The following is a 27,945-nucleotide window of genomic DNA, read 5'->3' as shown; positions in this document are numbered from 1 at the left end:
AAGAAGGATAGGGAAAAGGGGTCCCCATGGGATTTTAATGCTTTCATTTAATCTGGGTTAGTGACTCCTCCTTCCACTGCCTACTTTGGAGAATCTCAACCTCCAGTCTCAATTGAATGAAGTTTCACAGTGGATCAGGACTTGGTGCTTTGCTGTCCCTAGTAAAAATCAATATAAAAAAATTGAGTGGACTCTCATTTCCAATGGTCTGGGATTGAAGTACATGAAGAGATCGGGTATTGAAAGGGCTTGCCATTTCACAAATCTGGAGTTGTTAGTCTGGGAACTCTGGAAAGTGGAGAATCCTTGAAGAAATTCAAGGCTGGAACGTAGGGTTGTGATTAGAGAGGAGTTTGGAGATTCTGCTGGCTTGCAGAACTGACCTAAACTCAATCAGCAAACCTGAAATGACGTAAGTTTGCTTTGACATTTTATTTTTGGACAACATGCATAATACGTATACATAGTTAACTTTAATAAGAGTCCATTTTTTGCATTACTGATTTGTATACAGGGCTTTCTGTTAGTTGCCTGACTTGGTTGTTAAAACATTATAAATTAATAATGTTAAAACATTATTAATTGTTGTCACTGTAGTCCATGAATAATTACTAGTTACTAGATAATTTGCATTAAAGCGTTAGTTTGTTCTTTTAGAGGATTTGGAGACCTCTTTGTCTTCAATATGTAATATGTAATTGCAATAACCTTTGTCGCATCTACTGTGTAGACTTATCTGTTGGTTTTGACTGGCCAGTTGTAGCATTTTCAATTTATGACAAGGTGTTATTGCATAAATTAGTTAAAATTTACAAAATGTTTTATTTTGGATTAGTGTTTTAGATTAGTAGCCCATTTTTCTTTCTTATTCCTTCATTTTTGAAATAACTTAGCTTTATGTGTCTTTCAATGTGCACTCATTGTGGTGTTGAACTTTGACCACCAGATATCAGTGCTTGAAGTATTGTCCAGCGTTCATACCCTGTTTTTCTAGGCCCATGTGTTGAGTTGAATGTAATGAGGGAGGAAGAACATGCTCTGAATATTTATGATCATGAATTAGAGAGTTTGCTGTGTTTGAATGGACTAAGACAGGGGCCTGGAGCTGTCTTCACTGTACATTAGCCCAACTTTACTAAGACTGCAGGTGACACGTGCAGGTTGTTGTTTGTTTGACCTTATTTTTTGTTGGGTAAAATGTCATCATATGTGGTTAGAATAGCAACTTGGTCTGTTGTTTACTGTCTTCGTTACACACAAATACACACTCTTTAGTCACTGTTTTTATTAAACTTGAGTAACCTTCAGTCCAGTGTTAATAAAGTAGGAAAGCCAGCAAACTTTGCTAACAAACACACACACAAACACACACCCAAACTTAGCCAGTCATGTCTGTATGTAGACATTTGAACCCTGGATTCAGACCTTGGATCATAGAGGTAGTGGGATACCATATTTTACTACTGTGCCAACTGAGCATTAGTTTGGGGAAGTGTTTGATGAAAAAAAATCATTACAGAATAAGAGTATAGCTTAAGAAACAGGCAGACAAGAACAACAAACAGAGAAATGTGGGGCTATGGTATGGCACATGTGATGATAAACAGGGAGCTCTGGGCCCTGGTGGAGAATGTTTTTGTTGGACAGAAGAACCTGAAGCTGGTTAAGCTCTGTGGGCATTCATACAGTCACAATGTTTTTGCCAGACAATACTGTATAGCTGGCTGGGAGCAGTGACAGAACTGAAAGACCAGCTGGGAGTCACAACAGGACTGGAAGACCAATTGAAATTGTTGACAAAACTGGATGGCTGGCTGTGAGCAGCACAGAAACAGGGTGGGCGGCTAAAAACAGCAAAGAGACTGATAAGCCAGGGAACCAGGTCAAGCAGCAGAGAAGTCAAAAAACATTCATGTCTTTTGCTTGCCAGAAGTTAGCTGTAGAGCAGCATCCTCAGTGAGGTGGGTACAAAGTTGTGTCCTTGGTGGTCATTGGGCATAAGAAGCTAAGTGACATTCCTGCCAGGCCTGAAAAACAAAGCAGCATTTTTGGTGTCAGCAGGGAGAGCAACCTTAACGCCACTGGGATGACCTTGGCACTATTCCAAATTAATTTGCCACATTTAAATAAACTCACTGACTGCACATACTGTGTGTGCTAAGATGTGTGAAACTAAAAAAAAGGAACAAGTAGCTTAGCCAGACACATAAAGCCAGATACATAAAAAATAGCTATTGTGGCGCTTATGTAACCTAAGAAGCACCTTTGTGGCTGTCCGGTGGCATCAGTGACTGTGAACCGTAGTAAAACATGCTAGCACACCAGAGCTAACATCTCGAACTCGTCAGTTCGAATCTCAGCTCTGCCACCCGGCAGGAATGAACAATGATTGGCTTGTTGTTCAGTGGGGTACTGGAGAGGATTCCTTATAACTGATGCAACTACGACCTCTGCTGGCTGATCGATGGATCCGCACAGAGACGAGGGATAATGTGTGACCAGGGTGTGTCTTTCTGTACACAAAGCTGACCCACATATGTATTCGCCTCATGCAGGTGAAAAGATGCAGTCAGCTACTGCACATATGTTGGAGGGGGTGTGTGTTAGTCACAGCTCTCCTCTGTCAGAGTGGAGGTCAACATCAGTAGAGAGGAAACGTAATGCAATCGGGTAATTAAATTCGACTAAATTGGGAGGAAAATCAGAAAAATGCAAAAAAAAAAAAAAAAGCTATTGTATTCGGAAAAAATTGCTATTGCACATTTTTGTTGCAATGTGGTATGTATTTATAAAAATAGGCTTGCACCAATAGGCTTATCTGTTTTGCCATAGTTTCCATATAATTGAGTTTTATTTTATTACACAATAATAAATTATAGCAGCTAGAATATATTTTGCTACAGAGAGTGTGATGCAAATCCCCACATACCTGTAAGAATGGAAATAGAACACATATGCAGATATCTAATTAAGGTAGAACAATATTGAGACAAAGTATCAGATGAAAGACACAAAAACATCTACAAGCTGCAACAGAGAAAGTGGATAGAAATGTGCAGAAATGAGAACAGTCCTGATATGACTGGCTACTCCATCTTCTTGCAACCAGCCCTCAAAAATAGAACAAAAGAACCGACAGGGAACTGTCCAAATTTGCTCAAGCAGAACCCATACTACACATATTAGCACTCCCCTGTACATACCAGTAAATTTATGGATGTATCTAGCTCTGGAAAGGCACGTCACGCTACCTCTGAGGCAGTCTGCTCTTCGAGGGCATTTCCCGTGTGAGGCCCAACATACCGTGCCTGGGAGGAGTTCCCAGAAAGCAAAAGGATACTGACAACTCTCATCAGTGAAAACCATAGCCTCAGGTGTGCCAGCAGAGGAGCTGGCAAGGAATACAGAGAGAAGCCGTGAAATTTAAAAAATCTTCCACTTGAAGCGACATAAAGCTTTTAAAGTGGAAGTGATGAGAGATCACAGATGACAGATCACACACAACAGAGATTCCATCACCTGTCTGCCGACCAAACTAGGTAACACTACTAACAAGTAATTTGTCATACATTTTATTATAGTAGTTTTTTGTTTGAACTACTACATATCTGCTTCCCACACCCATATGTACAGACTTTTCATGACAGCTAGGTTAAAGCATACCAATTCAGTTACTGTGAAATTAACTTGTTTGTGCTTTTGGTAGAAAGACTGACCTTGTAACCTAAGGGCAAGCCTAGTGGTTAAAATGGACTAGTAATCAGAAGGTCACTGGTTCAAGCCCCACCACTGCCAGGTTGCTGCTGCTGGGCTCTTGAGCAAGACCCTTAACGCTCAATAGCTCAGACTGTATACTGTAATGTAAGTTGCTTTGGATAAAGGCATCTGCTAAATGCCGAAAATGTAAACATAAATGTAAAGAAGCACCTTTGTGGCTGTAGTGTGGCATCAGTGACTGTGAACTGTAGTATAAAGCAGCCTTCAGCAGACTTCAGAGGCTGCACCTGTGTGCCTTATAGTCAACCAGCTGCTTCACCTAGCACATGAAAGCTAATTAGTACAGAAACGTCTGGCCTTCTATTATGGTTCTATAATCTCAAATATCTATCCAATGAAAGAAATTAAATGAGAAAACAACTAATGTGTGTGTGCATGTATTTTTGTGTCAGTTGAATACACACATTTCTTACACAGCCAGCACTTGTGAGTCCTGCTGATCTTTATTACAGCACACTGTAAATTGAAATACACTGTACACAGCAAAAACTGGAGTGTTGAAATTTCAGAGTTAAACATTTCAGAGTTGATTTTCACTCTCAAAGTGTCATTTTAACACATTCGGATTTAAATTGTGTTCAGTGTTGGAGTTATTTGGCAGAGTTGATTGGATCGGTGTTAACCTAACTTAGATTAACTTAAACTCCGCCCATGCATTTAGATTTAATTAAACTCTGCCCATGCATTTTACTTCTTCGGTTGGAGAAAAGGAGACGACGGCGCCATTTTCCTCCTCTCAAGTTTACGCGGTAAGTGTAATTAATTCAGTCTTAATGAAAGTCTACATTGATGATGATATTGTCAGTATAAAACATAGCTGTACTGAAGGATGTGTGTGTGAGAGTGAGAGAAAAAGTTTCTGTTGTAAGTACGCTGCACAAATTGACTGCAGCTGATTGCTGCCACTTAAGTTACATCAGCTGCTTTTGGTCCTGTGTGATTTTTTTTGTTTGCGTGTTTAGCCGTCTAGTCAGCTAGGTTAGCAAGCTAAATGACTTGTTTTCTCCCTGCCTGATGGGGAACTGTGTACTGTAACTGTGTACTGTAACTGTGTACTGTGGTTGTTTTGTGTTCTTTTTTCAATGATTATTCTGGGCAAATGGTTAACATATTGGTGGCGCATATGATTGATAATCATGGGTATGTGTGTTCCATATTCTTTTTATTTGTGCCAAATAACTGCATGACAATTGCATACATTTAAATTAGATATTTAATCTCTTTTCAGATTAAATGAATCAAATGAATTAAATGAAACTTGTTAATGATCCAGGCAGAAGTGCTGGTATCCTTTCCACCTTCTCAAGATTTCTGAATACAAAAGGATTGGTAATTATTGAATGATGTTTATACTGGGTTGAAATTAAGCATTTAATGTAGTAGTACAACTAGTAGTTTAAAATTAATTCTTTATTAAAGGCTGATCAAGACTCTCCTGTTTTGATGACAAGACGGAATGCGTTCTTCAAGCCAAATATCATAAAAGAGGCCAAGAGGCTCACCTCAACACCAGAGCTGCGTCACGTGTTGCAGTCAGCAGAAAGTTCACCAGGAAGTGATCTTGAGTCGACATTTGCTATAATTTTCACCTTTTGTAACTTTCTAATTATAGACTAGTTTATACACTGGACAATCATTGTCTGTTTACTGTTTTTAATATATGTCTCTTCATTGTTACTTATCTGGACACTACTGCACTTTAACTGTATTATATGTAAATAATCTCTATCTTCTGGTTAGATGCTACTGTGTTTCGTTGGCTCTGTACTTGTACTCTGCACAATGACAATAAAGTTGAATCTAATCTAATAATTGCAGTCTTTTTTTGCATTAATTTATGCATTCATTATTGTAGAGTTTAAGATTTAGTTTGTTTATTCTTTAGTTTATTTATTGTTTATCTGGTTTAAGGGAAAATATGACCAATAGATAGACATTTCAAAACTCAACACCTCTCTGTAAAAGTATTAAATTTGATGAATTTTCTATTATTTAACTGTGACTTTGTCTTCAGCCTATGACCAACAAATGGCCCCCCTGTTGTTGCTTTTGCATCTTCAACCGCCACCACCAGGAAAATTAAATGTTATTTTTGAAAATTATTTGGTGTATTGGAATTAATTCTTCTTATTATTAGAAGAATAATTTAGGGAGTTAAATGAACACTACTGAAATAGTAAAATATAACTCAGAGCAGTGTTTTTTTTTTTTTTATATAGATAGAACCCAACACAGTTGCATAGCAGAGCCTGGATTTGAACCACCAATCTTCCGGTTGATAGCGCAAAGCTCTACCCACTAGGCTACCACTGTCCAAGTTCAGCCAAAGTTTGTACTCCCTTAGTTACTTTAACTTTGTTTTATGAGTTAAAACAGGAACTCTGACAAGGTGTTAAACATTTAACTATTTTGAAAGTGTTGATTTAACTTTTAAGAGTGTGGAGCTATATAAACCCTGAAAAAGTGTTAAAATCAACTCTGTGGGAGTTAATTCAACACTGGACTTTTTGCTGTGTATGTGTTTGTACAAAAAGCTTCATTCATTTATTTATTTATTAGGATTTTAACGTCATGTTTTACACACTTTGATTACATTTATGACAGGACAGGTAATTACTGGTTACACATAAATCATCAGTTCACGTCTTGATTGTCAAACAGTCATGCACAATTTCGTATCTCCCATTCACCTCACTTGCACGTCTTTGGACTGTGGGAGGAAACCGGAGCTCCCGGAGAAAACCCACACAGACACGGGGAGTAAAAATGCTTCACAAAAAACATAGAGAGCATAGTTTGATTTTATTACTAGTTAGTGTATTCGCTCAACTTACTTCTAGGTAATACTTACTTTCTGTAATAGAAATCTATTCATGAGGTACAAGCTGATGAATAGATTTCTGTTACAGCAACTCTGGGTTTTTGTAGAGTGTAAAGCAAAATAAATGGCTGTGTTAAATGTTCATTTATGAGAAGGGCTAATGCAGATAACTTTTCAAAAAAATTAATTCAAAAGTTAAATAGTTATATTCCTGGCTTCTAAATCCTCCTGTTACTTTACCCACTGTATCTTTTTATTTAGTTACTGCTGATTATTAAGATAACTATTGGCAAGATATAAATAGTAATATAAATTGTAAATCAGGACACAAACTAATAGTCAAGGGGTGTCAGCCAACTAATTATTTGAAGAGGACATTTTTATCAATGTCACCACTTACAATACAATAAATGACAGTTAGTGATAGGTAAACATCCCAAAGGGTTGAATTGCAAATAATGTCAAATCCTCTGATTGGCTAGCCTTAAATATGCTTTAGTAATTGTTACAGTTGCTTATGCATGATATTATATTATCAATATAATTAATGTCAAGAACAACGCTTTGTGGTAGATTTTTTTGTTATTCATAGATGTAACTTATCAAGTTCTAAGAATTTTATAAAGACACACCCCATACTAAAATATAAAAAAGGCAAAAACACCCATGTTACTGTAGTATTTCATCAACTACTATAAGGTACTATACTGTATGTTTAAAGTCATATTTCACTCTAAAATGAGTTGTTGAAGTACAACACATCATCTATATCCTCTAACTAAATTTACCACATTAGTAAAATGCATTTGTACCCTTTTTAGACCTGTTTGACCAAATTTAGAAAATTTAATTGAATGCTTCTCAAATATGCATTCAAAATCTTTTTTGCTTCGTTTTTTCCTCGTGCCAGTACACTCACTGACTAAAGGAAACATACTTAATAACAAGTGTACAGCTTATTCATGGTTTAAAATCATTTCACTTTTGAAGTGCTTGTGACAGGATCTTATCAACAACATTGTTAAGTCAAACTCAACATCTGTGCCTCCTTAACAGCTCAGAGACTGCTTTCATTTTAATCATCAGCAGACTGCAGACAATCTGCAGTAGTGGTCCATCTGTTTGTTTTTTTCCCTTAAATAACCCTGTGTTCAACTGTCAAGAGAAAAACAGTTCGGTTTACAGTTCTGTTTATTATCAAGATTTCTCATGATGCTGCTTATTGATACTGATATTTAGATCAATGTGTGCATCTAATTGATTCATTTATTTGTCTTGTTAACCCTACAGTGCCAATAGCATGCCTAAGCAAGTAGAGGTCCGGATGCATGAGAGCCACCTGGAGCCCATAGAGGCCACCCCACAATCAAAATGGGCCCTCATCTGCCAAAAGTTGCGCAAGAACCTGCTCCTCACACTTACTGTTATGGGTAAGTATCAGAAACAACATAGTAGCTCTTTGATTCTCAATGTTTTCACTGATCAACATTGTATTTTGTAAAATAACAATTTAGAATTTGATGCCTACTATGCACTCCAAAAAAGTTGGGACAACCTCTGGCTTACCTCTGTATTACACCACCTTTCCTGTTAATAAGACTTTTTAATGGTTTGGGAACTGAGGACACAATTGTTTTTCTTGCTTGAAACGAGACTTCAGCTGCTTAAAAGTCCATGGCTCAACATTCCGTCACCCGATTCTCCACTTCATGCAGCACTATACATTTTCAATAGGAGACAGATCTGGCCTGCAGACAGGCCAGTCATGCACACACACTCTGATGTAGAGTGCAGAATGAGTCCTTTCATTGTCTTTTTATCGTCAGACCATGTAAGGTGAGCCCAGGTCCAGGGACTCAGAAGCGTTTCAGCATACAATTTATATATGGCTTTCTCTCTGTGTAACAAAGTTTCAGGTTGCATTTCTTGATGCAGTAGCGGATTGTATTAAGTAACAGTGGTTTTCTGAAGTATTCCCAAGCCCAAGTAGCTATATTTATCAGAGTACAATGAGAGGTTTTCAAAAGGTTTGCAATGCTTTGCCCAACACAGACTGAGATCTATCCAGCTCTGAATCTTTTCACAATATTATGCGCAGTAGATGGTGAAAGACCAATTTATTTGCAGTGTTGTATTAAGAGATGTTCTTTTTAAACTGATATTTTAAAATTCTCTTCTGAAGTTTGACACAAAGTGGTGATCCAGTGTGTTGCAAAATGATCAGTTTGTTTGTTTATTAGGATTTTAACGTCATGTTTTACACTTTTGGTTATATTCAAGACAGAAACAGTAGTTACTGGTTACACAAGATTTATCATTTCACAAGTTTTAACATGGACAATTTCATATCTCTAATTCACCTCACTTGCATGTTTTTGGACTGTGGGAGGAAACCACGCAGACACGGGGAGAAAAGTTGATCAGTAAAGACATTGGAAATCTTTTCTTCTATATAATCTTATATATATTTATATATACAGTGTATCACAAAAGTGAGTACACCCCTCACATTTCTGCAGATATTTAAGTATATCTTTTCATGGGACAACACTGACAAAATGACACTTTCACACAATGAAAAGTAGTCTGTGTGCAGCTTATATAACAGTGTAAATTTATTCTTCCCTCAAAATAACTCAATATACAGCCATTAATGTCTAAACCACCGGCAACAAAAGTGAGTACACCCCTTAGTGAAAGTTCCTGAAGTGTCAATATTTTGTGTGGCCACCATTATTTTCCAGAACTGCCTTAACTCTCCTGGGCATGGAGTTTACCAGAGCTTCACAGGTTGCCACTGGAATGCTTTTCCACTCCTCCATGACGACATCACGGAGCTGGCGGATATTCGAGACTTTGCGCTCCTCCACCTTCCGCTTGAGGATGCTCCAAAGATGTTCTATTGGGTTTAGGTCTGGAGACATGCTTGGCCAGTCCATCACCTTTACCCTCAGCCTCTTCAATAAAGCAGTGGTCGTCTTAGAGGTGTGTTTGGGGTCATTATCATGCTGGAACACTGCCCTGCGACCCAGTTTCCGGAGGGAGGGGATCATGCTCTGCTTCAGTATTTCACAGTACATATTGGAGTTCATGTGTCCCTCAATGAAATGTAACTCCCCAACACCTGCTGCACTCATGCAGCCCCAGACCATGGCATTCCCACCACCATGCTTGACTGTAGGCATGACACACTTTTCTTTGTACTCCTCACCTGATTGCCGCCACACATGCTTGAGACCATCTGAACCAAACAAATTAATCTTGGTCTCATCAGACCATAGGACATGGTTCCGTTAATCCATGTCCTTTGTTGACATGTCTTCAGCAAACTGTTTGCGGGCTTTCTTGTGTAGACACTTCAGAAAAGGCTTCCTTCTGGGGTGACAGCCATGCAGACCAATTTGATGTAGTGTGCGGCGTATGGTCTGAGCACTGACAGGCTGACCCCCCACCTTTTCAATCTCTGCAGCAATGCTGACCGCACTCCTGCGCCTATCTTTCAAAGACAGCAGTTGGATGTGACGCTGAGCACGTGCACTCAGCTTCTTTGGACGACCAACGCGAGGTCTGTTCTGAGTGGACCCTGCTCTTTTAAAACGCTGGATGATCTTGGCCACTGTGCTGCAGCTCAGTTTCAGGGTGTTGGCAATCTTCTTGTAGCCTTGGCCATCTTCATGTAGCGCAACAATTCGTCTTTTAAGATCCTCAGAGAGTTCTTTGCCATGAGGTGCCATGTTGGAACTTTCAGTGACCAGTATGAGAGAGTGTGAGAGCTGTACTACTAAATTGAACACACCTGCTCCCTATGCACACCTGAGACCTAGTAACACTAACAAATCACATGACATTTTGGAGGGAAAATGACAAGCAGTGCTCAATTTGGACATTTAGGGGTGTAGTCTCTTAGGGGTGTACTCACTTTTGTTGCCGGTGGTTTAGACATTAATGGCTGTATATTGAGTTATTTTGAGGGAAGAATAAATTTACACTGTTATATAAGCTGCACACAGACTACTTTTCATTGTGTGAAAGTGTCATTTTGTCAGTGTTGTCCCATGAAAAGATATACTTAAATATCTGCAGAAATGTGAGGGGTGTACTCACTTTTGTGATACACTGTATGTGTTTTGCTTATTTCATTTGTTATTATGTGTTCTGTCATTGTGTATGTGTCTGTGTGTGTGTTTGTCTGTGTGATTCTTAGGCCATATGTTATTCAATTGTTTGCTTTCACTGTATTTATTACATGAAACATTGTGCAGTAACAGTGCAGCATTTATATGCTGTTCGTACAGATTTCGATGTCTGTGTTCTTGAATAAGAGTGGGCCTAGCTAGTAAATGCCGATGTGTTTAAATAACACAGTACATTGTTGTACATTTTCTTTGGTTTGTAATCTTTGGCACAAGCTCAGGGCACAAAGGGAAGACAGCCAACTGCTCTAGCACACTGTATAGTGTGGCTGTGAGGGCTCCAGATTGCCCATACTTACAGAGAGGTCTTCAGTTCAGAAAGGCTATTAAAATTATTTGATTTTTTTTCTTTTTTTAAACTCGAAGGCTGAGTTTCACAACATGGGTTCTGATTTAGAGCTAAGGAGCTCTGCATTATTTTTACCCACTATTTAATACACACTATTTAAAACCCTGCCTGCCCTCTCTGGGGAATACAGATCGTTATCTAGTCATACATTCCTGGAGTCTGTGTTTGACACTGATGAGGCTATACTTTTTTCTGTTTTTTCTCCTCTCTTCACATTCTGCTCTTGCAAACAACGTGTGCATAAACATTAACCATTAGTATCATAAATGTCATTTTATGCATTTCAAAATAGACTGCAAATGTTAAATAAATAATAAATGGGTTGTGAGGATTGAATCTGATGCCTTTTTCTTTTCATCACAGGTGTGATATTGGGAGCCGTTTTTGGTATGCTTCTGCGTGTTGCCTCTCCTATCGATAGCAACATTGTTATGGTTATTGCATTCCCTGGTGAAATTTTGATGAGGATGCTAAAAATGCTGATCCTTCCTCTTATCATCTCCAGTTTAATCACAGGTAACCATAGATGTAGACATACATTGTAAACAAAAATAAACAAATACATAATAATAACAACACTATGCACAGATAGTGTATTATAATTTATAATTAGGATGATGATGATCTGTTTAACAGCCTCATAATGAGAAATGTATGCCAAACATATCAGCTTTTGTTGTACCAGAATAGCCTCAGCACAAAATGTGAATTGAGTTAAAAACCTATTCCACTTTTCTACCAGCAGATGTCACCAAACCAACATAGCACAATGGACGGCATCGCTAGGTCAATTTCGGTGGAGGGGTTAAATTCTTCATTTGATTTTCTTGTTTATTATAGCTTATTTACCTGTGCTAACATCTTTAAATCTATTATATTGTACAGATGTGACATTTATGACATAGAAGAGGTAACTGCAACTGTGATCTAAAGTTTCCACTGACTTTAGTACTCTCTTTAAAACTATTTCTTTTGGGCATTTTAGCTGATGCTTTTAGCCAAAGCGACTTAAATTGTGGATAAATACAATCCAAGCAGGGTTAAGTGTCTTGCTTGAGGACACAACAGTGGCAACTTGCATTTATTGGGTTTTAACTATCGACTTTTATGATTACTAGTCCAGTCTAACTGCTGAGCTACCACTACACATTGTTACAAACAGAGGGTATTTTGGGTATTGCCAGTAATAGTTCATCACAGGTTATGTTGCAGGACATTTCACAAATAAAAGGGCTATGGCAGCTTTGTCAAGGGCTAATGTAGATTTCATACCAAATTACCAAAATAAATAAATAAATCTTGACATTTTGTTACCTAGGTTATTTAACATTTAAGGACAACAACAACTTGGCAAAATAACCATATCTTATTTAGTTTTGTTTTGCAAATCCCAAAAAACTAAATGCTCATTGTCAATGATAAACACTATGGAAAGCAATATTATATGGGTACAAGGTAATAAGTACATGCTTTAATCTGTTATCCATCTTCAACCCAGGTCTTGCTGGTCTGGATGCCAAGTCGTCTGGTCGTCTGGGTACCAGAGCCATGGTTTATTACATGACCACTACTATAATTGCTGCTGTGCTGGGAGTAATACTGGTCTTGATCATTCATCCTGGTAACCCAAAACTAAAGGAAAACCTTGGTGAGGGACTTAAAAATGATGAGGTTTCCAGCCTTGACGCCTCCTTTGATCTCATTAGGAATCTTTTCCCTGAGAACTTGGTGCAGGCGTGTTTCCAGCAGGTTAGTGTTTAATCATATTAAAAAGAGCTTTCTATTAAAAACTCATGAAAAGTCTTTATCTATTTCTTGGGTAATAATGAATAATTAATATTACTTTTGATTCACGTTCAAGGCTAGTCTGTACTACTGATTTGTTGGATAAAACAACATATTGGAACCATTTAAGTCCATTTAACTTTAAATAGGCTTTTAATTGGGCAGTTCTCTTTCTAAGCGTATTGTTTGAATAGACATCATGTGCATGCTTACTTTACATTACATTTTCAGCATTTAGCAGACGCTTTTTTTAAAGCGACTTACAGTTGTGACAGTATACATACTAATGCCAAGTTCACACTACACGACTTTCCAAGTCGTCAGGTCGCTGTACAGTTCACACTACACAACTGGATCTTTTTTAATCGGGTCTTGCAGGTCGGTGTGGCTTTCACACTACACGACTGATCGGCAATAGGGGGTTTCACACTACATCTACGATCTATCACCAACTGGAATCACAGACGAGCTTCTCTGGTCTCCCAAACTACGTTTTGTCATGAAAAGAAACGCAGGAAGTGACGAGGGGTTTAATGATACCACGTCCAAAAATTCACGTCAACAAGTAACGAGTGATCAAAGTTGTTCGTGTGCTGATGTGCAGCGTAAAATCAAAGAGAAAAATAAATGAATCCGAGTGGATTTGGCAACGCAACCAGCAGAGATTGTTTTGTTTTGTAGCGAGTTGGAGGTTAATAAATATTTTTTTGTAATGCAGTGTTGGTATTATGGTTTGGTGTGGATGATAAGTTCACAAATATTGTAAAAAAATCGTGTAGTGTGAACTAGGCATAAGAAATTTAAGGTTAGGTTAGGGGCAGTGTTCAACAGGGGACCAACAGTGGCAACCTGGCAGTGGTGGGGCGTGAACTGGCAACCATCTAATAACTAATCCAGTACCTTAACCACTAGGCTACAGTTTCCCTATTTAAAGCTTATATATTAAAGCCTGGCTACTCCAGTCTCTCTGAACTGTTTTGGGTGGCTTTTTAAAGTGTATCTGATAAAGTATATCCAAAGCTATGCAGGGTATGACATATAGGTCACTTTTTCTTGATTTTCGATTTTGAGGGGGTTGTGGCATCTTGACAATTGACATATAAGAAATCAATTTTCTTAAACAAGAAACAAATATCCTGCCTTACTTGTCCTGTAGTTTGACCTCTGTCATTTTAAGCTATGTGGAAATTATAAGCACTGAAGTGAGTAGCATTAACCTCTATTTATTACAATGGGGGTTCTTTAGTGACGCAGTAAAACTCAGGAATTGGCAATCGCATGAGTTACAAATTCTCATTGCCCCACAAATGCTGATTTTTAATGCATTTTATAATCAAGTATTGATTAGTATTACCACAATAAATCAGTAAGACAGAAAAGGCTTCTGATTTTAAAGAAACATGTTTAAAGCAACATTCTTTTGGTCATACACTGTTTTTTACATCATTTGCTCACTAGTTGGCTTTATCTCTAATCCTTTTTAAAACCTTTTAATTCTTAATACTGAGGTCACTTTTGCCTATTTTAACAGGTCCAGACTGTTGTGAAGAAGATTGAGGTCAAGCCTGTAATTGACCCTAACAGTACCCTGGATGAGTTCACCTCTGCCACTATGCCTCCTCCCGTATTCAAGACAAAGAAATCCCTGGAGTATAAGAGTGGAATGAATGTTTTGGGTATCAGAGCAAACCATTTTAGGCAAAATTAATTCTCAAATGAGTTTGTTTACTGTTTGCATGAATAATAAATCTCAATACCTGTGCAATTTCTCCCAGGTTTGATTGGATTCTTCATTTCCTTCGGTATTTGCATGGGGAAGATGGGAGAGAGAGCAAGGCTCATGATTGAGTTCTTCAATGTCCTGAATGAGATTGTTATGAAGTTGGTTATCATGATCATGTGGTTAGTAATAACGTTTTTCTCTATGAAATGAAATGTATTTCTTCTCTCTAACATATTGGGTGCATGACGTTATTGGCCTGGTCAAATTGAGTCAAAAGGCCTCACATCTAGTATGTTCACTTACAGGTACTCTCCCTTTGGTATTGCTTGTCTGATCTGTGGCAAGATTATCTCCATCCAGGATTTGGAGGTGGTGGCCAGACAGCTGGGCATGTACATGGTCACAGTCATCATTGGACTTATCATCCATGGAGCCATATTCTTACCTTGTATTTACTTTGCAATTGTAAGGAAAAATCCCTTCAGCTTCTTCATGGGCATCTTCCAAGCCTGGATTACCGCTCTTGGAACAGCATCAAGGTGTGACTCCATGACCCATTGATTTCAATCTTCATATACTTTTTTTTTACTACAATAGGTGTACAGCAAAGAGAAGAAGACTGTGCTATTTTTGCCATTAGCCTTAATTGTTTCAGGTCAGAGCTGCTATTGGAATGAACCCATAACACATCCAATGTCAACCGATTAGAAATTCTGTAGCTCTGGTAAAAATAGAGCTTACTAAGTGCACAAATGATTCAAGGGACACATGTTTTGTTTTTGGGGAAAAAAGGCAATATAAATTATGACAGTTAGCAACAGTTTTTTTTTTTTTTTTTTTTTTTTTCTTTACCAGACTTCATCACTGCAAATTATTTTAAATTATTAGTTTGCTTAATTGTGGTATAGTAAATGGTTGATTTGCATTGCAACCTAGTAGATCCAAATTGAGGGAAGCATACACTTATGGCCTTTATACAATATCACCCAATGGCTATATCGTAACAGTGGCATGATGGTGCAGTTAGTTGGCAAATTGGATAGAATTGTCTAATTGCCTTTTATAATGATTTTGAATCTTGAGGTTAGTGGGTTTTGTGTTCATGTAGGACTTATAAATATATATAAACATATACATAGCCTTAATTACTTTAAGACTGTTAAATTGCAATAATGAAGCTGGTACTATTTGACGTTTTAAATAACTAAAATGATTCTGTTGCCAGTTGCATTAAAATTAAGGCAATGCACAGTACGTGGGCAAACTCCTAATTAAAACTTGACCGTGTCTATAATGCAAACAGACTTGAACAGCAAGTTACTAGTGTGCCCATGTTTTAACACTTCGTATCGAGTAAAATATGCAGTGGCTGGTAACTGTCTTCTTTTAACTGTGGTACAATAGGCTAAAAATAAATGCCAGTTTAGTAATTGGGATAGATATAAATAAAATATCCCTCTAGTTTGTTGACAATTTAACTCTGCCTACAGCGCTGGTACTCTTCCTGTCACCTTCCGCTGTCTGGAGGAGAACCTAGGCATTGACAAGAGAGTAACCCGCTTTGTTCTGCCTGTTGGAGCAACAATTAACATGGATGGCACTGCACTTTATGAAGCTGTAGCTGCTATCTTTATTGCTCAGATGAATGGTATTTACCTGGACCCTGGTCAGATTGTCACAGTCAGGTAGGTTGTACCATTTATTAGTTTGTTACTCACTTCTCGTTCTCGTTTAGGTGTTATTTTAACATACATTTGACACAAAAATTAGCAGTAAAAGTAATAGAAAAAAAGAACAACAGAAACAAATGAGATGCAAATTACGAGGGATCTTCAAAAAGTTTCCGCACTTTTATATTTCGGTTGGAAACAGTGAGGGTGGGAGGAGTAGTGATTGGTCGTGTCTGAGAGAGCTTATAGTCTGGATTTAGTGGCATCTGATTTCTACCTTTTTGGTCAGCACAAGAAAGCTTTAAGGGAAAGAAGATTTTTATGTGATGATAATGTGAAAGCAGCAGTGCATCAGTGGTTACACGCTCAACCAAAAACATTTTTTGCTGATGGCATTTAAAAGTTGGTACGGCACTGGGAAAAATGCATCAGAAAGTGACTGTAGAAAAGTGATGTCATTTGTTTTTGAAATTCTTAATAAATAGAGTTTTAAAAAGTGCTGAAACTTTTTGAAGAACCCTCGTAATGAATGACCAGTAATTTTATGTTTGTTGTTATAAATACCATTGTTTCTTTATTTTTTTTAAAATCTACGCTTATATATAACTTTAAAAAGTACATCACCTTTAACAATTACTATAACAGTTCACAGTCTGAACTCAACAGGGTGCCATGGTGGCTCGCCTCACAGTGAGAAGGTCCTAGGGTCGATTACCTGGTGGAGCAGGGTCTGGGTCCTGAGTTTGCATTCTGACCGGAATCGGCTGATGATGAAATGAAATAAAATTATTTTTACTGCTTTGTGTTTCAGTCTTACAGCTACACTGGCCAGTGTTGGAGCAGCTAGTATTCCCAGTGCAGGACTGGTAACCATGCTGCTTATTCTGACTGCTGTTGGGCTGCCCACACAGGATATTAGTCTGCTGGTAGCTGTTGACTGGCTCCTGTAAGTATTATTGGAAATACATAAGATACATAAATACATAACATACATAGGTTATCTGAGATTATCCCATCCATTTTAGTTTTGTTGGCTGTAAAGCCTAAAGAAAATTATACAATTTGACTTTTAGTGCACTGACTCTAAAAATGTCCATTTTAAATTGACTGCCTGCCAGTTTAACACAAAACTTAAGTGAATGTTTCTAACCCACATTCGCTTTGCTGTTGTGTCCTATTTTTGTTTGTTAGGGATCGTTTCCGTACCTCGGTCAATGTGGTCGGCGACTCCTATGGTGCTGGCATTGTGTATCACCTGTCCAAAGCTGAGCTGGATGCTCTGGATGCCGCGCATGGGAAATCTGATGACATTGAAATGATGACCAAGACGCAGGCCTATTATGATGACCTCAAGAACCATCATGAAAACAACTCAAATCAGTGCGTCATTGCAGCTCAGAATTCAGTCTTAGTAGATGAATGCAAGGTACAACTAATGCTTATAGACATAGAGACTTGTATATAACATCTTCACTGCATGCTAGACCTGCACTCTTTTTCTACCATGTTTTGCATGTATGTACGCTCTTTGCCAATCTGAATATGTATACAGCCATACAAAATACAGTGGTGTACATATTTCAGAAGGCATTTTCCTGGATCAGCAGTTTTTCTTTCATCAACATCATCAAAATTACAAGACTGCAAATACTTGATGTTTAGCAATTTCCAACTACATTTATAGTGTTACAGAATGTGTAAAAAATGATTTTAGCCAAAAATACTCCACTGCTGTTGCCAATTTTGCTGTAAAAATCTAAATGTCTGGAAAAAAAATGCAATTACCATAAATAACATTTTACATAATGCAAATCTGATAAGGTTCTGCTTTCAAAAACCTGATGTCACTGCTTTACTTAAGTAGATTGTGCAAGGGTGCAGCAGGTAGTATTGTTGCTGCATATCTCTTGTTTCCCTTTAATTACTCTGGTTTACTCTTAACTTTCCAAACATACCAATCAATAGAATGGCCACTTTAAATTGGTCTTAGTTCTGATTAAGTATAAACAAGCATGTGGTGTCTTGATGTAAAGTGGTGCCCGGTTAAGGATGTATTTCTTCCTGATACTTCATGTTTTGGAGTAACTAGGGAGTAAATAAAGCAGTAACTGACAAACTGACAAAATCAACAACAATAATTTTCAGTACTGTAGAACAAATAACATCAAGTTATGTAAATGGATCAAGTTTTTTGCCTTGGTTTTTCACTGATTGTTAGTTTTTGTATAATTTCTAAGTCACAATTGGCTTCGTTTAATCAAATAATGTCAGAACCTAAGATAATACCAAAATACAGATGAACAAAATGCTGCTGCTCTGCTGCTGTCATTTGTGCTTGCATGATTTTTATGTTTAAATATTTGATTAACTTAAACTAACCTAATTTAATTAAATAGGCATGTTATTGTAGTGGCTTTGCACAGTAACTCTGTATAGAGCTAATACTGTCACTTACACATCTGTAAGAATTATATGTTTTTTGTTATGTCTTTGTTGTATACTGTCTCATTTTGTGTTTGTCTTGTTATATTATAAGTTGTGTATGACAATATATACCAAATTTTATTTAATGAGTGTTAATGTGGCTTAAACATTATAATGCATGCTGTAATAATGGAAATTTGATTTACTTTACATTACATTTATGTTCACTCGAATGCATTGTTATTTTTGCAGTTGTGCAACTGTTACTTTTTAAATGCACAATTGTCGTTTGAATTTGATTAACTGGTCAATTTATTAGCAAAGGGGGCAATTACCTTTCCACAAGTTAAATGAATGTAGATGAAACTACAATGGTCATAGCAAGCTAAAGATAAATCAGTTTAAGTAATGAGTTTGGTAAAAAAAAAAAAAAAAACTGTCTTAGTAGAAACTTGTTCTATTGCTGTTAAATTTGCTGTTAAAGCTATGTGTTTTCCGATTTATTTAAGCATAAACAAATTAGTTGAAAACTATCCAAATCAGTAGTTTAAACCAACAATCTCAATTTGTTAACATGGATACAGTTAAAGCTAATCATCTTAGTGCCTAGAACATCACAAAATATAAAGGCAAGCCCAATTTCCGGAAAAGTTGGAACATTTAAAAAAATAAATACAAATTATTTGTTTATTCTCTTCTTTCATTCTCTTGAACCTATATTTAACTGTATTTTGTAATATTAAAAAAGTATTTGATGACTGCAACACACTGAGATATGTTTATCATCAACTTTCCTATTCATTACACTTTTAATCTTTTATATATACATAAAAGATTTTATATATATTTATATGTAAGCATTGCTGCCTCCCCATACCAAGACAGATTTTGGCTTTTGCACCTTTAGTTGATAACAGTCTGGATGGCCCTTTTTGTGTTTGGTACAGAAAACTAGCTGAACCATGGACTCATCTGACCACAGCACACATTTCCAGTGTCTTTTAATACTTCTAAGATAAGTTCAGGCCCAGACAACTTGGTGGCGACTATGCACAGAATTAATGTATAGCTTTCTCTAATTATTAACTAATTGACAATTCTCTCACAAAGTTTAACACAGAGTGTTGAGCTCTTTATAGCTGGTAAATCCTTTTATACACAATCATGATTCCCTCACCTGTAACCAATTTACATGCTTAGTGTTAAATTAACTTTTCACTCTTAATTTGTCCCTATCCCAACTTTTTTGAGTGTGCTACAGACATCATGCATGAAATATGCAAAATACAATCAAGTATCTCAGCCAAAACATTAAAAGGCTTTTTTTGTCAGTTAAATAAATGTTCAAGAGGATGAACTAATGACAGAATTTAGTTTTTATTGCATTTTACAAATTGTCCCAGCAAATGGGGCAGTGAGAAGTCATTTAGTTCCATGTATATACCGCATGTATTGCCCCCCTCTGTTTAAAGTGTTTAAACTGGTTTATTTACTTGTTTTTAAATATGTGATTATTTATAAGTTGGTTGCTCAGATTTTGCTGATAATTGTTTACAGGTAACCTCAGCAGCCACAAATGGCTCAAATGTGGAGTACACACTTGTTGAAGAGGAACCACAGAAGAATGATTAATGCGAGACCCTCCTTTGTCCAACCTCAAGCTTTTTTATCTAGTGCATAAAGAGAGGAAGAAGTCACACTGATATGCATACAGAACAGCTGATGGGTTTTCTAGTTTAGAATTGTATTACTGTCATTTGTTTTATCTGAAATAACATACTAATTAAAAAATAGAATCACCTTGTCTGATGCACTAACGTGCCTATGCACTTGCGCAGAAAGCGAGGCTTGGGAGGGTAAAGAAAGAAATAATATAAACTGTTCATGATGATTATAATATATACTATACGCATTTTATTTCTTTTAAGATTTGGTGGTATGTTAATAATAAAGAGAGATGGTTAATGAATGCTTAGAATGACATAAAAGCCAGGTTTTCAGAATGTAGGGACAGAATTTACAGATAAGCCAGCAGTTCAGTTGAACTAAACATAAGACCCAGCCTGTGCAGAGCCAAAACATCTACAGGTTCTATTCTATACTGTAGAGCAAAATCACTCACATTGTTCACAATGTACCTGTACCCTGTTTCCCTGTTTTACCTCACTTCATGACCTCTGACCTATCTAACTGGGTCTGTGATACCCAGTCATCTGCAGGCAGATCTGGGCTTTTGTGCCAAACAGACATACAACAAACAAAACACCCTAAATTCTAAAGATTCAGTCTTACAAATGAGTGTTTTGTCGTTTTGATGGATTTAATTCATACTATTAAGTCACAACATTAAGTTTAAGATTAGCTTCTTACCAGGAAAACATGTTTGAGTGTATTCTGATAATAAGTTTTCTATTATGGACCCTTGGTACAAGAATAGGATATATAATCGCCACAGCACAAAGAACTAAAAGCACAAGCCATGTTGTGACTAACTGATTTTGCCTTCAGAACCTCAAATCATTCCAGTTATAAGAACACAATGATGGGTAGTATTGTTTTTATATGTACATGAGACTAAGGCAGTTATGCACATTACAAGATGGACCAAATAAGAAACAGCCTGAAAAATCACTGCCATTGATGCAATGAACACAACTTTTTAGCCAACTCAAAGCACACTGTCATTTTAAGACAGATCAAGGTCCTGATTAAAGTATTATTTACAACTTAAAAATGTACATTGTTCATTTAAGTATTTAATATGTGTATTTGAATGTTATTTACAAAAGCTTGCCTAACTTGCTTTGGTAAAACACTACTGTATTTAAGAAATGATGTACAATACATTTATCCACAAATATTAAATTAAACATGAACCAAGTAAATGAATAGATCCATAGCACAAATAATTTGCTCTTTCCAATGTACCTTTAATCCAATCTACAGATTGTATTATGTTAGATTCTCAGGCAAATAAAGATGCACTCAGTGTTATCAGGGAACACATTCCTAATGCAGGCAGAAATATACAGAAATATTTTATACTATGCCCTTGGAAAATGCTGGAGAGTAATCACTGTTTACATATGATGTTGGTTTACAGCTTGCAGAATGCCTACTGCCTTTATAGCTTGCACCACTTGTATTGGCTTTTTTTTTACCTAATAAGCAAGTATAATAAATTTAACACTTGAGTTGACTTGTTTTCTTTGTGAAAGCAGATTGAACAGTACAATAATAATAAATAAATAAATAAATAAATAAATAAATAAAAAGAGAAAAGGAAGAAATCTGAAAGAGAACAGAAGTGCACAAATAAGTTAGGCACTTACAGTGTCACAATACAATAGAGTTGTTATAGTGGTACCAGCTCTTTTATTTTCTAAAGTTCTCTGTTCCTAAATGACATTTTGCCTGAAATAAAACTTACCCTCAAGCATAAGACTGTTCTGGTAGACCCACCATGCATGAAGGCCAGTGCTATGGCATATTCACATGTTGACACAGATAGTTTTAGACTTAAGACTTAATTAAGCATTAATGGGTATCACGAATTTGTTTGTAGCTTTTTTTTTTAACTGTTAAAGCCTTCAAAAGCATTAACCACTACATTTTTTCAAAAAGAGGGTTCGTTTATATTCATATTCATCAAATATTTGTAATAATTTTCACTCATTTCACAGTCACTTTAGGAGGAGCATGTGGAAAATGCACAGCTTTGATATTTTACTTCACTGGATTATATGGAAAGAGAATCATTGTAACACCTCTGCATTGTGTTAATACAAATGTTTCCTCATTGTAAGTCAGCTATTCAGTTACAAGGACTGTTGTGAACTATGTGGACATTTTTTCTAAACACGTTTCTTAAAAGCCTGGATTAAAAGTGCCTACATGCACTTTTTGTACATACTATAGGTAAAATATCAGCTTTCTTTGATGTTTGATGTCTTGTGTTTGTGCAAATAATTTGTCATTCTGTAGAAATGCATCATTTATATAACTGATCAATTGATTAGAATAGGAAACATATACATGTGAGTGCATTAAACTGCTTGTTTCTAAACTTAAATAGCTGTACCTAGCTGTCTCACATTAGTGTTCTGTATTCTATATACATACATATATATCTTTTTGGTATCTAATGGAATGTTAATTGTTTGTTTCCTACAGAAAAGATCATGTGTGCACTCATTTTATTATACCTATATAAAGTACCATTCTTCCATGAGGATGTTTGTTCTTGCCCCACCTTGTATGTATGTGAATATTATTATATTATGCAGTGTTTGTACTACATCTCAAGAGTGATATATTAGATGGTCAGCTGTAAGATAAATAAAGCTGCTTTGCAACAGTTTAAGGCCAGGGCAGATTAGGAGTGTCATGTTGAGCAAACTGACAGCATTCCGTAAACTATTTTGCTGCTTCACCTCTGTGGTTTATACTGGATTGTCCACTAAAAATGCTGCTTGTTCAGTCCCGTCTAAAAAACTAGTAGTCTTAGCTGTTTTAATTTATAATATGTTGATATTCAATTTTTGTTTTCTTATCAAAAAATTTATTTTACCCAAAAGATACAAAATATACTTCCTATGTTCCACTGGACTATTTACTTTATTGGGCATTGCTTTTTTTTTCTGTTTAATTTAAAATATTTGAACAACCATTCTCACCCCTAACATGTTGCCCCATCTGTTCTGTTTCTAAATTCCTCTCATTCTATTTTGTGACCTTTATTGTCATTTAATGTAAATAGGAGGGATAAAAAACTGTAAGCAAAGAAATAAAAATGCAAGTACCTGTGGAATAAATGTATGTTCATACATATCAAGTGTTGTACCATTGCTGTACATAGTTATGATAACTAATAAATGTTGATTTCTAACGATCTATGGCCTATCTTTGTTCTACTTACAAGGGTAAGAAAACACTCTTTATAATAAAAAACACATTACTTTTGATAACACATTTATAGTAGATATCAATAAGTAACAAACCATTGTTGTCAAAAGAAAAAAAAAGGTGGCCACTTTTTAGACATTAAGGAACAACAGTGGTGAAATGGCTAAATCGATACCTTATACCTTAACTATATACACTGATCAGCCATAACATTAAAACCATGTCCTTGTTGCTACACTCACTGTCCATTTTATCAGCTCCCCTTACCATATAGGAGCACTTTGTAGTTCTACAATTACTGACTGTAGTCCATCTATTTCTCTACATGCTCTGTTAGCCCCCTTTCATGCTGTTCCTCAATGGTCAGGACTCTCCCAGGACCACTAAAAAGTAGGTATTATTTGGGTGGTGGATCATTCTCAGCAATCCAGTGACAATGACATGGTGGTGGTATGTTAGTGTGTGTTGTGCTGGTATGAGTGGATCAGACACAGCAATGCTGGTGGAGATTTTAAACACCTCACTGTCACTGCTGACTGAGAATAGTCCACCAACCAAAAACATTCAGCCAACAACACCCCATGGGCAGCATCCTGTGACCACTGATGAAGGTCTAGTAGATGATCAACTCAAACAGCAGCAATAGATGAGCGATCGTCTCTGACTTTACATCTACAAGGTGGACCAACTAGGTAGGAGTGTCTAATAGAGTGGACAGTGAGTGGACACGGTATTTAAAAACTCCACCAGCTCTGCTGTGTCTGATCCACTCATACCAGCACAACACACACTAACACATTACCACCATGTCAGTGTCACTGCAGTGCTGAGAATGACTCACCACCCAAATAATACCTGCTCTGTAGTAATCCTGGGAGACTCCTGATCATTGAAGAACAGGGTGTGAAAGCAGGCTTAAAAGGTATGCAGAAAAGCATATCTACATTTAGAACTACTAAGTGCTCCTATATTGTAAGTGGAGTTAATAAAATGGACAAAAGGTGTAGAAACAAGGAGGTGGTTTTAATGTTATGGCTGATCAGTGTATACTGTCAGTAAAAAATTTAATTGTCTGTGTCAAGCTGAGCGTCAATGCATTTTCTCTGGGTATTCCACTTTCCACCCAAAACATGCAGCAGGTAAAGTTGTACATCCCAGTACAGGATGTATTTCTGCTTTGCAGCCAATTGCCCCTGGTGGCTTTGGAACCCAATGAAATTAACATGGCAAGATGTGTGTGGACACCATGTGTTTGATTTAAGACATTTATTTAATAAATATAAAAGTATAATATTATTGACAGCATTCTGCAGAAGTGATAGCTGCTACAGATAAATACCACGTAAAAAGTGCCCCGTCTATTCTCATTTACAGTTGCAAATATTTGTAATACTTGCAAAGTATTTGTAAAATTCTGATGCAATGTGACAAAATGTTTTAAAGTAAGATGAAACTATGATTGTACTTTTTGGACTGAACTATTAAAACAAAACACAGCTACTCAGAAGCATGGGGTGGCAATATTATATTCTGTATGGTGTGGGAACTGGGCAACTGATTAGTGATAATAGATGCTGCCAAGTACACCCAAATTTTTGAGAAGTATATGCAGCTATCTGCTAAAGATAGACAGCATGACAATTAAAGAAATAGTAAATTTAAGTAAATTTAATTAATTTAATTAAAAAAAAAAAGAATACAAGATTATCGTATGATTTCTTCTTATATCACACACCAGTAAAATATGCTATAGATTATTCCACACAGAATGGAGCCTTACATTGAAAGAAAACTGCCATGTGCAGGCAAGTTTAACAAAATAAAGAAGAACATAAGAAATCATAGCAGATAACCCCTGGATTAAGTAAAAAAAGCCCAGAAATTTAAGAACGTCAACATGTGCTCCATTGACTACAGCAAAGCTTTTGACTGTGTTGACCATGCTAAATTATGGAATCTCTTTAAAAATATAAAAATACTAGAGCATTTTATCATTCTGAAGAATTGCTACATTGATTAACAACCCCTCATTCATGACAGAAAATAAAAGAATTGTGAGATAAGCAGGGCTGAAGGAAGATGATCGAAAATTTACGATGGGTGGAAGAAATATCAATAAACTTTAATATGTGGATGACAACACTCAGTTTAGTCTGGGGTTTGAGTGAGAGTTTAGGTTTGATTTGGTGACCACGTGTGTGGCATGGAAAACCCTTGAGAAGGGAGATAAGAGGTGCAGCAACAGTGTTAAGTCCAATAATAGGCCGCTCAGGTGGCGCAGCTGTAAAAACACATGCTGGAACCAGAGCTGGGATCTCGAATACATCATATCGAATCTCAGCTCTGCCTGCCGGCTAGGCTCTCTCTTATGACTGGTGCAATTACGACCTCTGCTGGCTGATTAATGGCGCCTGCACAGAGATGAGAAAAGAGTGCTCTCAGGGTGTGTCTCTCCGTACACAGTGCTGAGCTGCACTCGTCAAAGTGTAGGTGATAAGATGCATACGGCATGCTGCCCAAGTGTCGGAGGGGGTGTGGGTTAGCTTCATTCTCCTCAATCAGAGCAGGGATCAGCATTGGTGGAGAGGAAACATGATGCATTCGGGCAATTGGACGCACTAAAAAGGGAGAAAAAGGGGAGAAAATACATAAAATAAAAATATTAGTTTAAAATAAAATAAATAAAATAAAATAAAAATATAGTTAGTTGCCAATAATAGTTGGCAAAACCCAAGAGTTAAGCCTTTAATGTTTAAGTTAATTATTTATAAACTTTATGGATGGTACACTAGAACTGTTTTGATTAAGAAATATGGATGCTGAGTTGAGACTAGATCAGAAAAGCACTTTGTATTCGCACTATTTTTCTTAGATTACAAAATTTAAAATGTATGAACCTAATTTATTTAAATGACAGACAATTAATCAGAAAGCACTTATTGTTGAAACATGGTGCATAGGTCCTAGGGACCTGGGTTGGGTCTTTGACACAGGTCAATGTCTATAAGGAAGTATTTTTGAGGTTTACAGCCCAGTATGTAGGTGTGTAATGTCTATAGCTAGCAATTTAATTAAAATAATATAATGATCTGAATTTCCTGAATTGTTTTGACTAGTTGAACATATAAAAAGTCTTTGTCACTTTTGTTAGCTGTCTTTGTTTGTATTTAGTGTTTAAAATACTGAATAAGGAAATAGGAAACGATATTATTATTTTACACAAAAATGCTTACATCTTCCACTGTCTGTAAGCTGTGAAAAAAACACCCTTTCCCACCATGACATGGGTGCCATGGCAACTACACTTTCATACTGTTCCAAGAAAGCACACCACCCTCCATTACTCACACTTCCACCTGCCCCCTTCAAACTCTATTAATTATACAGTGTTTGTCAAATTACCCACACAGTTTAATTTTAACCACAAACAACACAGAACTCCACATTTATACAATTGTTTTTATTTCACCTGGGACGTCACAGAATGTTTTTTTTTTTTTAAACAATTATTACTTCATTGTTATAAACACTCATTACACACTCCTACCACTACTGCATGTGCTAATCTTTCTCAACTAATCATGTTTAGGAGTAGATATTGATAAGTCACAGAAGGGGGGGAACTGATTTATGTGCATGAATTAAAAGCTTATGAATTGAAATATGTACAAGATTTTGTAGGCAAATTAAGGTGCATGAGCATTAAAAAAATATTTTAATCAATTCTTTAATTATTGTAAACTGTATGCAATTTAGCATCATGTGGATCAAGTTAAAAAAGTATGAAGTATGAAATGTATGAACTGCTGTTGACCTTACAAGCAAACTGTTAATAATTTGAAAATACAAGACTTGCAAAGCATGCGAATCACATAAAGTTTGTGAATACTTTGTAAGTTCCATTTATTTCTGCATTAAAAGCATTCCTAAATGTTGTCTGATACATAACAAAACTGTAACAGCTCAACATCTCACTCACTTTCTTAAATGCTTATCTAAATAGGCGCCTGGGGGAGGGGGGGTCGTTTGCTGGAGCCTATCCCAGCTTTTCAATGGGCGCAAGGCAGACAGTAACACCCCGGACGGGGTGCCAGTCCGTCGCAGGGCAGAAACACACACACCCATTCACCTACAGGGCAATTCAGATTCTCCAATTCACCTGACTGCATGTTTTTGGACTGTGGGAGGAAACCGGAGCTCCCGGATGAAACCCACGCAGACACGGTGAGAACATGCAAACTCCACTGCCAAGCCTGGGGATTGAAGCCAGGACCTTCTTGCTGTGAGGTGACAGTGCT

At 36.8% G+C, this 27,945-nt stretch overlaps 1 protein-coding gene across 3 annotated transcripts in view; it reads left to right on the top strand.

Annotated features, from left to right (window-relative positions):
• slc1a2b (solute carrier family 1 member 2b) overlaps positions 1 to 23,633 on the top strand; it is a 39,811-nt gene extending 16,178 nt beyond the window's left edge. The window contains exons 1-11 of one of the 3 annotated variants that reach the window (XM_062991306.1): positions 141 to 412; positions 7,889 to 8,028; positions 11,504 to 11,656; positions 12,639 to 12,889; positions 14,457 to 14,601; positions 14,701 to 14,827; positions 14,954 to 15,187; positions 16,139 to 16,333; positions 17,130 to 17,264; positions 17,510 to 17,698; positions 20,300 to 23,633. In XM_062991306.1, coding sequence (XP_062847376.1) covers positions 408 to 412; positions 7,889 to 8,028; positions 11,504 to 11,656; positions 12,639 to 12,889; positions 14,457 to 14,601; positions 14,701 to 14,827; positions 14,954 to 15,187; positions 16,139 to 16,333; positions 17,130 to 17,264; positions 17,510 to 17,698; positions 20,300 to 20,303 — 1,578 coding nt within the window. In that variant the 5' untranslated portion in view covers positions 141 to 407 and the 3' untranslated portion in view covers positions 20,304 to 23,633. Of the gene's footprint in view, positions 1 to 140; positions 413 to 7,888; positions 8,029 to 11,503; positions 11,657 to 12,638; positions 12,890 to 14,456; positions 14,602 to 14,700; positions 14,828 to 14,953; positions 15,188 to 16,138; positions 16,334 to 17,129; positions 17,265 to 17,509; positions 17,745 to 20,299 lie in introns of those variants that run through there. The other 2 variants (XM_062991324.1, XM_062991315.1) reach the window with 2 other exon arrangements.
• Positions 23,634 to 27,945: the final 4,312 nt, after the last annotated feature.

This window comes from Trichomycterus rosablanca, chromosome 1, assembly GCF_030014385.1.
Source record: "Trichomycterus rosablanca isolate fTriRos1 chromosome 1, fTriRos1.hap1, whole genome shotgun sequence".
In the NCBI taxonomy this organism is placed as follows: domain Eukaryota; kingdom Metazoa; phylum Chordata; class Actinopteri; order Siluriformes; family Trichomycteridae; genus Trichomycterus; species Trichomycterus rosablanca.
This window is presented reverse-complemented; position numbering and strand designations above follow the sequence as displayed.